The 12,840-nt window shown below is 28.9% G+C and overlaps 2 protein-coding genes across 3 annotated transcripts; both read left to right on the top strand.

Annotated features, from left to right (window-relative positions):
* The first annotated feature begins 2,990 nt into the window (after positions 1–2,990).
* Positions 2,991–4,594, top strand: LOC103858080 (basic endochitinase CHB4). Its single transcript, XM_009135370.3, has 2 exons — positions 2,991–3,423; positions 3,931–4,594. The coding sequence occupies exons 1-2, from the start codon at positions 3,021–3,023 to the stop codon at positions 4,332–4,334; spliced, it is 807 nt and encodes a 268-aa protein (XP_009133618.1). The 5' UTR covers positions 2,991–3,020; the 3' UTR covers positions 4,335–4,594.
* Positions 4,595–7,296: 2,702 nt separating this feature from the next.
* On the top strand, positions 7,297–12,424 carry LOC103858079 (endochitinase At2g43580). Of its 2 annotated transcripts, none has more exons than XM_009135369.3 (2): positions 7,297–11,261; positions 11,887–12,424. In XM_009135369.3, exons 1-2 carry the CDS (start codon positions 11,006–11,008, stop codon positions 12,288–12,290), a joined length of 660 nt encoding a protein of 219 aa, XP_009133617.1. In that variant the 5' UTR covers positions 7,297–11,005; the 3' UTR covers positions 12,291–12,424. The 2 variants fall into 2 exon arrangements, with proteins under 2 accessions (XP_009133617.1, XP_009133616.2); XM_009135368.3 differs by having other exon boundaries at positions 8,743–11,399.
* Positions 12,425–12,840: the final 416 nt, after the last annotated feature.

The raw sequence follows: 12,840 nt of genomic DNA, 5'->3' as shown, positions 1-12,840 counted from the left end.
TTTAATATCTAAATATATAGAATTTAATTAGACCACTTAAACAAGTGTGAGATAATGGTTTCTTGTCTATTCATGGATCATGAGCTTTCATTTGAAAACCTCTGTTCATCCAACGCAACTACGTCCAATTAATTAACTCGTTAGCTTTACATTTTTATCTTAAGCAAAATAAATCAGACTATTTATTCAAATAATTTTTTTTTTTTCGGTTAGTAGTTTAGTGCCGTTAGTTTCTATAATTTATTTGCCCTAGAATATCTTTTTTTTTGCGCTAGAATATCTTCACTTTTAAAACCCACGTCGAATTCGAGTCCATGTTTGAAAACTATATGTTAAACGCCCCTTTTCCTAGTTGACAAAAAAAAAACTCCATTTTCCGTATCGTTAAATCCATGTAAACAGTAGGGTCTTCGCTAATCTACTAGTAAGTTAGTAACTAGATAAAGAGACGCGAGAGGAAACCATGCCATATGAGTTATGACATGAATTTTAATTTCTTAAAGCAAAATAGTTTCAACAGAAAGTGTCGGTGACGGAATCATACGATCCTGAACTTCCACTCTAGCGACCGAACTGGAATCCACAATATCGGGCACAGTTGTCACTTCCACCAGAAAAATCGAAACCGATACCTTTGAATTGTCAAAAATAATTGCTGTCGACTCTTCAACGTATACGACGTAAATGGCACGCCAGTGCATATGAATCATGACTTTGTTGTATCGAAAAGTTTTAGCCTTAACCTAAAGACTACATATATTAATTTCAGTAGTTATCATGAAGGTGTTGTTGATGTTCTTTTTTGCTAACAGTCTTTTTCTATTACATGTTAATTAATATACTAAAAGAACAGGTTCTGTTACAAAAGCTGGACAAAGCTATAAAGTTTTACCAAAATCGAGTTGGCCAGTGACAAAGAGACTGCTAGTAGCCTTCTGCTGTCGGCCGGATTCAATTCATGTTAGAAAAAACTATTTATAATTTTTGGATTCTCACAAAGAGGTGAAACCATTTTTTATCAAAAAAGAGCTATAAAGTTTTGAAAGATCCAAAAAAATCAAAACAGGATGAAGTCATACAATCCATAGAGTTTTTTTGACAAAGTACAATCCAGAGAGTTAATCATTCACAATCCAGAGAGTTAACCATCATAACTATACTGCTTATGATCTCAACAATCTTTTTGGTTATATTATGGTGGATGACTCGTTCGCAATCTTCGTGTAACCCATTATTTTTACACATATTGATTGATCGCATGTTTATTTCCATAAACCCATCGACTGTAAGATTTTTTATTTTCTTATAAAAATATATTTTGGTTATATTATGGTGGATGATTCGTTCGCAATCTTCGTGTAACCCATTATTTTTACACATATTGATTGATCGTATGTTTATTTCCATAAACCCATCGACTGTAAGATTTTTTATTTTCTTATAAAAAGATATATTATTTCTCCTTTAGTTTTTATTTTATGAATTGCATATTATTTCAATTTATATCCTTCTTAGGAAATTAGCTACACATGGTCTGTGAGACATGAATATGTATTACTAGTACTTATTTATTTGCTAAATATATTTATGATTTGTGTATAGGATTAAGAAAAATGTAATACATCTATGGAGAAGAAATATCAAAATGGCTGGAATTGAATCGTAAACTTAAACTTAGATTTATATTAATCGAATTTGAATAGCCAGATAGTGGACCCAACCAATGGCTCACATGGTACCAATATTTATAGTGAAATATGCGACTTTTCTTCTTCAGGGCCGCCTTGGCTCACATGGTGCCAAGACTTATGTGACATATGCGACTTCACTTCTTAGGGCCGCCTTTAGGAAACCCTAGACGAGTTAGCTACTGGTCAAGTAACAAGATAAGCTAATTTTTTTGTGTAACGTTAAGTTCAAAAAAATTGTGAAACGTAAACTACTTTTTAAACGTTTACTAATGTACCAAGTTAAAATGTCAAAACGTGAAGCAAATGGTTGCATCATAAGTCGATGAATAAAATTGATAGAATTTGGCATTCTTCTGAATATTACCATTTAAACGAAAAAGTGGAATTTTTTTTTTGTAACTGAAAAAGTGGAAATATTTCTTCAACTTTTTCTGAAAAAACTGGATTTTTAACAAAATCTAGCTCCTTTTTTTGTTATCATGCTATTTGTTAGAAGAATGACAAATCGTTCGTTCATTCGGCTGAAAACTATATAAAACAACCTTTAAATTGAAATTTAGTACAATTAAAAAGGCATTTCTTTGTAAAAGGCATTTCTTTGTAATACCTAAATCGTTCGTTCATTCGGCTGAAAACTATACAAAACAACCTTTAAATTGAAATTATTGTACATATAATATGAGAGTTTCAAAAAAAGATTGATAGGTTCTTACAAAGAAAAAGACCAAAATTACAGTTTATTGTGTTTTCACCTAATTAATGGCTCCCTTGCCTCAGAAGGAAGATGACATCAAATCCTAGTGCTCAAAATTGCAAGAAGAGGTAGGTGTTCTGCCACTTTGCCCAGTACAGAGTCTCGAGAACCAGTTCAGATTTGTGTCGGCTATTTGCTCTATAGAGTTCGTACAAACATGAATTAAATAGATTAATAATACATCAACTTATATTGTTCGATCATTTTTTAAAGCAACTTATATTGTTCCATCATATGCAAAATCAAATAAGTTATCAAAACAAAAGATATTTAATTTTGTAAATTATAAAACAAAAGTGAGAAACAGTAATACTGTAATACATAACTATCTTGTTTGTAAAAGAAAATTGAGTTCTCTCATTCATAGACCAAATCCAAAGTATTTATCTTGGGCAAGAGCAAGACTAAACGCGCGTCAAACTCGTTTTACAAATACATAAATATATATTTAAAAATGCTATTATAGATAAAACAACTTTTTATTTACAAAAGTAAATGACAAAACTACCCAACATTTATCCCTATATATAGCTCACACCCTCTTCCTTCCCATCTACAATACAATTACACAAAACATGGCTCTCACAAAATTATCCTTGGTTCTTTTTCTTTGCTTCTTAGGTTTATACTCAGAAACCGTCAAGTCTCAAAACTGCGGTTGTGCCCCAAACCTGTGTTGCAGTCAGTTCGGTTACTGCGGTTCCACCGACGCTTATTGTGGTACTGGTTGCCGATCAGGCCCTTGCAGAAGCCCTGGTGGAACCCCTTCTCCCCCTGGTGGTGGATCAGTTGGTAGCATTGTGACACAAGCTTTCTTTAACGGTATTATCAATCAAGCCGGTGGTGGTTGCGCCGGGAAGAATTTCTACACCCGTGATTCTTTCATTAACGCCGCAAATACTTTCCCAAACTTTGCCAATTCGGTTACTAGACGTGAAATTGCAACCGTGTTTGCTCATTTCACCCACGAGACTGGACGTAAGAATCACTTTCTCTCTTCGCTTCCTTAATATATTAGCCATGTAAACAAAACATGGTCAGATATAACCGTTCCTCAGAATAATATATTTTACCGACCAAAACTAAAATTTAGTTTTAAGTTTATGAGCAATGGAAAAAAAAAAAAATCTTATAGAAATAACAAAATTTGTGTATATACATCTAGTCTCCGTAATCGCCGATTCTAATTTTTAAACAAGAAAATACAAATAGAATACTCTACATATTGTCAAAATCTTAGGCATGGATAATCTCTAAACGTTCGTTTAAAAAAAAAAAAAAAGATGCTGATTATATAACACGTAAAACCAGTATAAGACATAAGAATAAACCCTCGATTATTGAAAGAAAAGAATAATAAACCTTCGATATAATAAAATGAAACTGATATGACGTGATCTCAATTAGTTGGAGTGATCCTAAAGCATTTTATTTTGACAAGTATCCTAAAGCAATTCGTTTCATGTTTATCTTTATCCTCTATAGATTTCTGCTACATAGAAGAAATAAACGGAGCTTCACGTGACTACTGCGACGAGAACAACAGGCAGTACCCATGTGCACCAGGCAAAGGCTACTTCGGTCGTGGTCCGATTCAACTATCATGGAACTACAACTACGGAGCTTGTGGCCAGAGTCTCAACCTTAACCTCTTAGGCCAGCCCGAGCTAGTGAGTAGCAACCCAACTGTCGCTTTCAGGACGGGTCTGTGGTTTTGGATGAATAGCGTAAGACCGGTACTAAACCAAGGGTTTGGAGCCACCATTAGAGCCATCAATGGAATGGAGTGTAACGGTGGGAACTCAGGTGCGGTCAATGCAAGGATTAGGTACTATAGAGACTATTGTGGACAGCTTGGTGTGGATCCTGGTCCTAACCTTAGCTGCTAAAGAGTTATTCGAACAAACACGCACACACGTGACGTGGGAAGTGATGGAGAAAGTTGAAGTTATGAAATAATAAATGAGACAATAAAGTTAAATCTCATATATATGCTCCTATGTGGCTATGTTGGGTCTTAGTGTTCCCTGCGTCACAAGCAATAAGTAGTTGTAATAATGTTGTGAAAGTGATTTTCTTTTAAATGTACTGCGAAGTGAATGCAACATTAATAGATGCCAAAAATAACAGTGATTTTAGTTAAGAATGATTGGTATAATTTTAGAATGGTGCATCTGTAAAATAACAGTGGTGTTAGGGATATTCAGTAAAAAGTCTATAAATTAATAATATTAGAATTATGATATTTTATTAATCTATAGAAAAAATATTTTAGATTTATATATTTTTCAATTATGACTTTATATCAAATAAGAAGAAAGATTAATTTTAAGGTATATATATATTGATTTATTTTATAAATACAAATTTTTTATTCGGTTATATGATGTTAAGAAACTATGTGTTTTAGGGGGTTATTAGAATGCGGTGTAACTTTATGATTATGGATGTAGAATTTAATTAATATATTTATTTGTTGTAAAGAACTATGTGTTTTGCTCTAGAAATTAAATTTTTATACAGTCATATTTTAATTTTATAAAATATTTTTGGCTATAGTTATTTTAAGAAAAAAAAAGTTAACTGGTTGATATAATATGGTTTTAGATAAAATTTTGGATTTCTAGATCATCTATTGTTACAACCAATCCACCCCTTAAATGTAGACTAAATTTAGGTTTAGAATGAGAAAACTAACACTAAAATATTTGAAAGTGTTTAGAAAAATTAAATTTGATTTTATTGTAAAGAAAAGAAATATTCATTTTTTCCTACAATCAAATTGAAAGATGTATGCATGTTTCACATTTTATTCATAAAACATTTTAAAGCGGCAATTATGCATGTTTCACAGTTGTATGAATAACTTTTTTATATATTATATTTTAGTATTTATCGTTATATTCTTTTAAAACTATTTTGATTAAATTATTTTAAGGTGATTTTTATAATATTTATAATTATATTTTACTTTATATTATTGTATTTCTTACAAATATTATATTTAATATCTTTTGGATACTATGTTTATTAATTTATGAATCTATCATAATTATACTTAATTATTAATAATGTTATAGACTAAAATAAAAATTACTAATTCTTTTTAAAGTAAATTTAAGGATGATTGTTGATTATCTCCTGGTTTTGAAAGATGTTTCTCTCTAAAATAAGGAGGCTTGCTAGAGTCTTATATACCTCTAAATTGGAAAGAGTGTTTTACCGTTTACACTGTAATGATGATGTGTGCATTTTTTAAAGTCAAAATGATGTGTGTTTTATTACGCCAATAAATAATGTGTAGGATGGATGAGACCAGGCTCAATGTTAGTTTGTCTACTCTTCAGTGGCAAGGTTGTAAGTTTTGGGAAAATACTTTCAAATATCAAACAAGTTATATGAGTTTAAAGTCCTTTTTAAAAATTCATTAATATTTCTATATCAAAAAGTTTGTATTGGAATTTAAGAAGTGCAGTTTATAATTATTTATATCGGATAATACAAATAAATTTCTGGATCTTTAGTATGAAACAAAATTGAATCGCAAATATATAGAAGATTTTTTTTAATTTTACCATACATTAAATATTATCTTCTAAATTTATCTTTAAAGGCTAACCACTTTTATGAATATTTTATATTTGTGATTAAGGGACTAAATTAACCCTACTAAATTATCTATAAAATGATAAATGTTTAAGAATAATTTAAAAAACATATATAGAAGTTTATAAACTCAATCTAAATTCCTAAGTACTAAACCTCAAAAATATAATTATAAAACACTTAACCTAAATATTAGAGTATTTTGGATTGAATTTATTTTAAAAAATGATAGCTAATTTATGTTATTTCAAACAATTTTTCTATATAAAATAATGATACAACTAAACAGATTTCCATGTAAAAAGAAAAAAATTTACTAACATGAAAAAGTTACATAAGTTACATCAACACTGTAATATAGTTTAAAGATTTAAATTTTACTGTTATTTAAAATAAACTAGGTTAAGACCTGCGCCTTGCGCGGGATGAACATTATATATATATATATATATATATATATTATTTTATATATTATATGTTTATAACATATTATGAAATAATAAATATATATTAAATAATTAAAAAGTCATTATATACTACTTATATAATTAAATTGGTGCGAACATATAAATAAATTTTATAAATCGAAAAAATATTTTTTCTATTTGATATGATATATAATTAAATTTAAATGATAGTAACATATATATGGTATAATTTTGATATTAATATTTGTTAGAAGATGCTTTTTGCTCATATTTTTTTATCATTTTTATCTGTTATAGCAAAAAGTCTAACTTAGTGATAACAAAATTTTCACAGTGGAATTAATGGTTTAAGTAATTTATAATATTTTTAAAAATTAAGTTGTCAATATTTTTTCAAATTTTTTATCAAAAAAATGTTCAAAGTAAATTTCAAAATTAAGATATTTATGTATTTTTATATGGCATATAGTTTAATTTAAAATAATACATATATTTATATATCTTTTATTTTTGATACTTATTAAATGAGACTTTCAACTTATATTATTTTTTAATTATTTGTATCATATCTTTACAAAAGTTTTAAATCATAGATCACAAAATTTGAATGTGAAACTTTGAATAGTTTTAGTAATTTATACTCTTTTATAAAAATTCAAAATATAATATATAGATAATCTTTTTAATTTTTATTATATAGTTACTATGATTGTTTAATTTATTTTAATAGCTTAAAATTAAACAAATATAATTATAATACACACTTATTTTTATCAAATCTTTATTATTCAAAATCATTAATTGTCATATATACTTTAGCCACATTAGGCAATTTCGAAATTTTATTTAAGGAAATAATGAAGCACATTAATAATGTATTTATTGTGGTTTAATAAAAAGCTTATTATATATTTAGATGAACCAACCTATTTCTCTAAGGATTCTAAGAATCATTCTAGTGATGACACGTGGCTACAAAAAAATGTTGCAATGCTTCTCAAATAATATATAGGGGATATGAAAGTCAAAACGAATTTGTACGACATTTATTTTTAACTTTAAATCCACTTTACATCGAATAATTAAAAACATTGATTTATGTATAAGGGATTGACTAGTCTTGTTGGTTTTAAAATAAAAAACAATAGTCTTGTGGATTTAAAAGCATAATCATAAAACAGTCAACCATAGTGGTCAAAAATAATTCATAATGTGGATTTCGATTAAAAAAAAATTCCAATGTCTTTGCTGCGAATTTAACCATTTCAGTTGTAACGTGTAAGTGCAGTAAATGTCGATGACATTCGCCTATTAACTTTGAAAATTAGTTAATTCCTAGACATTATTCGAAAAGGGATTAGCATTTTTTTTTACTATTATTTTCTCGCACAAAACGGATATGACTACTAAAATGATGACACATTTTATGATTAAATATGACATAAACAATTACATTTAATGTTGATTTATATTTTTAGTAATTTTTTTAGAATATGATAATAATTCATACATTATATTTAGGGCAATTCTTTCAAACTGTCATTTTTAAGTTTTTATCATAAAATGACCCTCAAAAAATAAAATGACCAAAATAGTCATTTTTATTTTGAAAATTTAATATTTTTTTTTATTTTTAAAATTTTTAGTTCATCCCCAAAACCCAACTCATTAACTTTAAACCCTAAGTTTTAAATTAGTTAACTCTAAAAGTATAAATGCATAATTATCCTTTAAAATAAAATTTATTTTGGTTATTTTTCTCTTTATAAATCTATTTTTGTAAAAATAAACTAAAAATTACTATCAAAGAGAATTTCTGTTACATTTAAAGTTAATTTATACATTTTGTAATTTCTTAGAAAATATGTAATAACTCATGCATGATCATTAAAATAAAAATATCAAATATTACATTAAATTTTTGAAATATTATTTATTATTTTTCAGAATCATACAATTTTACCACTAACAATTTTAAAAAATTTTACAATTTTTTTAAATATATTTTTTTAATCGTAAAACCATCGGTAACTTTTATATGTATACAAATGTTGTAAAAACTGTTTTGTTTTAATTTTTTTGATAATTATATAATTTTTTTTTGTCAACGATAATTATATAATTTAATATCAATTTTATTAATTTTATACAAATTAATTTAATATATTTAACCAACAGAAATAGATAAAAATATATCTAAGATCATAATTTAGAATATATACATAATTACATATATTCTTAAATATAATTTAAAATAAGTAAAATCATTTTATGTTTAATTAAATTTAATTTATATTAAAATATTGATAAAATAATAAAATTTACAATATTAAAAAAATTAATATGATCTAATTTTTTAAAAATTAATATTGAAAATAGTGCAGAAAAACTCTATAAAAATATAACTAAGGAAATTATACAAATATTATTAATTGGTACTAGGAATCGTCAATGGAAAGTCATGCATTGTTAGGCCACTGACGGAGACAACACGCGTGTTTGCCCATTGGCAAGTTCTTAACACACTATCTCAAAATAAAATAAAAAATAAATGGAAACTGATAGAAAGAAAAGAGAAAAGTTTTCATAATACATATTTTCATTTGATTATTAGTTCTATTATATAAAGAAAATTCAAAGATAAGTACATAATTATTTTTATTTTTTTGACATCAAATACATAATTATAATACTAATTTTTTTTCTTTCAGAAACTGTGACTACCGATTATCATGCTCTATTAAGGGATGCTGCCTAACTTAGTCCATACTATTTTCATGCCATTGCTTTTATTGGAGAAATGGTAATTGGTTACTTATGAAAACAAAATGGTGCGCACTCCTATTTCTAATAACCATATTGTAAATTTATGATTTCATTGGCATTTTAAATGATTCAAATATTCATGATATTTTTAATGTTAATTATTCATGAAGTCAACAAATACGTAATCTAGTAATTTCCACTAAAATTCATCACTACCTAGAGGTAGGATCATGTGTAGATGCCATTCTTGTTGGTTCAAATTTGATTCATCCTTCAAATTACAATTGACTAGTCTTCTTGATTTAAATACGAATTTTTATAGAAAGTATGAAAAAACTCAAGCATAAAATATCCGTTTATATAAATATGGTACTAGGAGCCGTATGCTTTGACGTCTTGTTATGTACATCAGTACATACATGCCTTAGCATTCTAAGTTTATCCCTTTCTGCCATGGTCCCATGGATGCCAATCATGCCATCTGTATGAACAAACATAAAGAAAAGGAATGCGTGTAAACGTTATGACCTTTCCTTTAATTGGGATGGTTTTGAGGCTGCTATCTCGGGTTACCTTTTCTTGTTCTTAGGGGTGATCTTTGGAACTTTGTTCCAACTTCCAAGATGATGTTTGTGTTTTGTTCTACATCACTTGCTTTCATTCTCTTTCTAGATATGAGATTACGTACTTTGACCCAAGTAAATTGAAAAGTCATTTTTTTCTTAAACCTACACATAGACTTTGAACTTCTCTCCATAATCTATTGTTTTACTAAAAACTTTCAGGGGTCCTTTTTGCTATCAGGACATTATATTTCTGCCATTTTAATTTTTTTTAATTAATTAAGTTGAAGCTTGAAATTCTTAGTTGCAACTTGCAACCAATCAACCTTAAATCCACAGGCCAAGAAAATTTCATATTCGGAGAGAGAATGCATCACCGTAGTAGCATTGGTTCATTGCAGCCTTTAAACGATGAGAAGGGTTGAAGAAGTTAACTACTAATCAAGAGAGTCAAAATAATGGTACTGGCCCATGAAGAGCCACTTCTTGTGGAGTTAAAATAGAAATGCATCGAAGTACGGCACGATAATGGACCCAACGCTTCACATGGTGCCAAAAATTATCAAGACATGCATGTGCATTGTGCGAATTCATCTTATAAGGGCGGCTTTGGAGAAATAGTACAGATAAAGTAGAGAGATGAGAGATTCCCATACATATTTTATATTTGATTGTTTTTCTTAGGGCTGGATGTTAGGAAGTTGACTGGAGCTTACTTAAAAAAATTCCAATAATTTTTCATCCCATTATTTTTTGAGAGGTAGATTCTTATTCCATTAAATTTTGAGAAGGTAAGTAGTACACCTTTGAATTTGTGGAGTACTACTTACCCCTCAAAACATTATTTACTTTCTCATTTAGTCTCTACAATTATATATATATATATATGTATGTATAAATAACTTTCTATATATCATATTTTAGTACATATCGCTATATTTTTTTAAAAAATATTTTTATACATTTATATTATTTATAGTTATATTTGACTCTATACTATGTTATTTTTAAAAAATACTTTATTTAATATATTTTTTCCAGAAACTTATATAAAAAGTTAGACTATATCGATCCAAATTGTTAAGGATAAAATAAAATAAATGAAAAAAATCACTATGTATTACTCCCTGAAATGACCAATCTACCCAATATCTTTCCCTATATAGAAACTCTCTCACGGCAACAACTACCTAAAAAATGGTTTCCAAAAAAATCTCCTTAACCCTTCTCCTCTCCCTCTTAAGTTTCTACTCTGAAATCGTCAAGTCTCAAAACTGTAACTGCCCCCCAAACGTCTGTTGCAGTCAGTTCGGTTATTGCGGTACCACAGCCGCTCACTGTAGTCCTACATGCCGATCAGGTCCTTGTAGAGGCAGTGGAACCTCATCTGGTGCTGATGCTGTTGGTAACATTGTGACACAAGGATTCTTTGACGGCATCATTAACCAAGCCGGTAATGGTTGCGCCGGAAAAAGATTCTATACCCGTGACTCTTTCATTAACGCCACCACTACTTTCCCTAGCTTTGCTAATTCTATTACTAAGCGTGAAATTGCAACCATGTTTGCTCATTTCACTTACCAGACTGGACGTAAGAATCTTTTTCTGGTTCTATGTCCCTTTTTTTATATATCAAGAATTTTCTTGGGTTAAATTTATACTTCTATTTTGATGACCAACATCGGTACGTCCTGATTTTGGGGGATAGGTAATTTACGAAAAAGTTAGAAAAGAAATTAATTTTGAGAGCTTATATTTATGTAAACTATTTTATAAATTTGAGAGGTAATAGGCCAATGTTACCTATGACCAAGAGTGGCAAGATACAATAGTAGACTAAAGACTATGGCAACAATTATTCTTTACGTTTGCATTTACAATGGTGTTTGAAATGTACACATTATTATTAAACTACTATAGCATACAAAAGTTTGTGACAATCATTATCTAGATGTAAGAGATTCATGCATACCACAAATCTTGGATATTATAAAAATTGAGCATTTGATTTGATCTCAGTTGGTCCGTTTGTTCCTAAACTAACCACTATGTTTCGTTTGCATATCTATATTGCATAGACTTCTGCTATATAGAGGAGATAAACGGAGCGTCACGTTCATTTTGCGACCAGAGCAACAGGCAATATCCATGTGCACCGGGAAAGAGCTACCATGGTCGTGGTCCGCTCCTACTATCATGGAACTATAACTACGGACCGTGTGGCCAGAGTCTCGGCCTCGACCTTTTACTCCAGCCTGAGCTGGTCAGTAGTAACCCAGTTGTGGCCTTCAGGGCGGCTATGTGGTTTTGGATGAAGAGCGTGAGGCCTGTGCTGAACCAGGGATTTGGAGCCACCATAAGAGCTATCAGCAGTTTGGAGTGTAACGGTAGGAACTTAGGTGCAGTAAATGCAAGGATTAGGTACTATAGAGACTATTGTGGGCAGCTTGGTGTAGATTCTGGTGCCAATGTCACTTGTTGAAAAGTCTTCGAACATAGACGAGATGTGTGACAAGTGAGTGTTTTAGGTGAAATAAAAAAGAAGTTATTAAACATGTAATTATCTTGTGAAAATGAATCGAATTATAAAGTAAAATAAAGATTTGTTTTCTTACATATACGGTATCTGCTTAGCCTAGGTATATTCCAGGACCGTATAACAGCACGCGCAAGTGAAACGGTCGAACATGACTCGAAATATAAAAATAAAAGTTTAATTTTTAAAAAAAAATATATAGATAAATTATGGTAAGAAACTTTAAAATTTTAAATATAATGTTAAGTTTAAAACTTATAATTAAAAAATTAGAAAAAATTATTAAATTTTAAAATTATTTGATAAAATGTACAATTAATAATTTTTTAAAATAGGATCTAAAATTAATTTGAGACGCCCTGGTATGTTCGCAAGAGTTGATATCTTGGTACAAAAAGATTGTATTTTTAAACGCAAGAAAAATTGCATTTGATAGTAAACGAAACGGTGCGTTGTCAGATTTTTTTTAAGGAGAATAGTAAACAGTGCGGTAGTC

Source organism: Brassica rapa, chromosome A03 (genome assembly GCF_000309985.2).
Source record: "Brassica rapa cultivar Chiifu-401-42 chromosome A03, CAAS_Brap_v3.01, whole genome shotgun sequence".
In the NCBI taxonomy this organism is placed as follows: domain Eukaryota; kingdom Viridiplantae; phylum Streptophyta; class Magnoliopsida; order Brassicales; family Brassicaceae; genus Brassica; species Brassica rapa.
The sequence above is the reverse complement of the archived record's forward strand: the minus strand, read 5'-3'. Positions and strand labels throughout refer to the sequence as shown.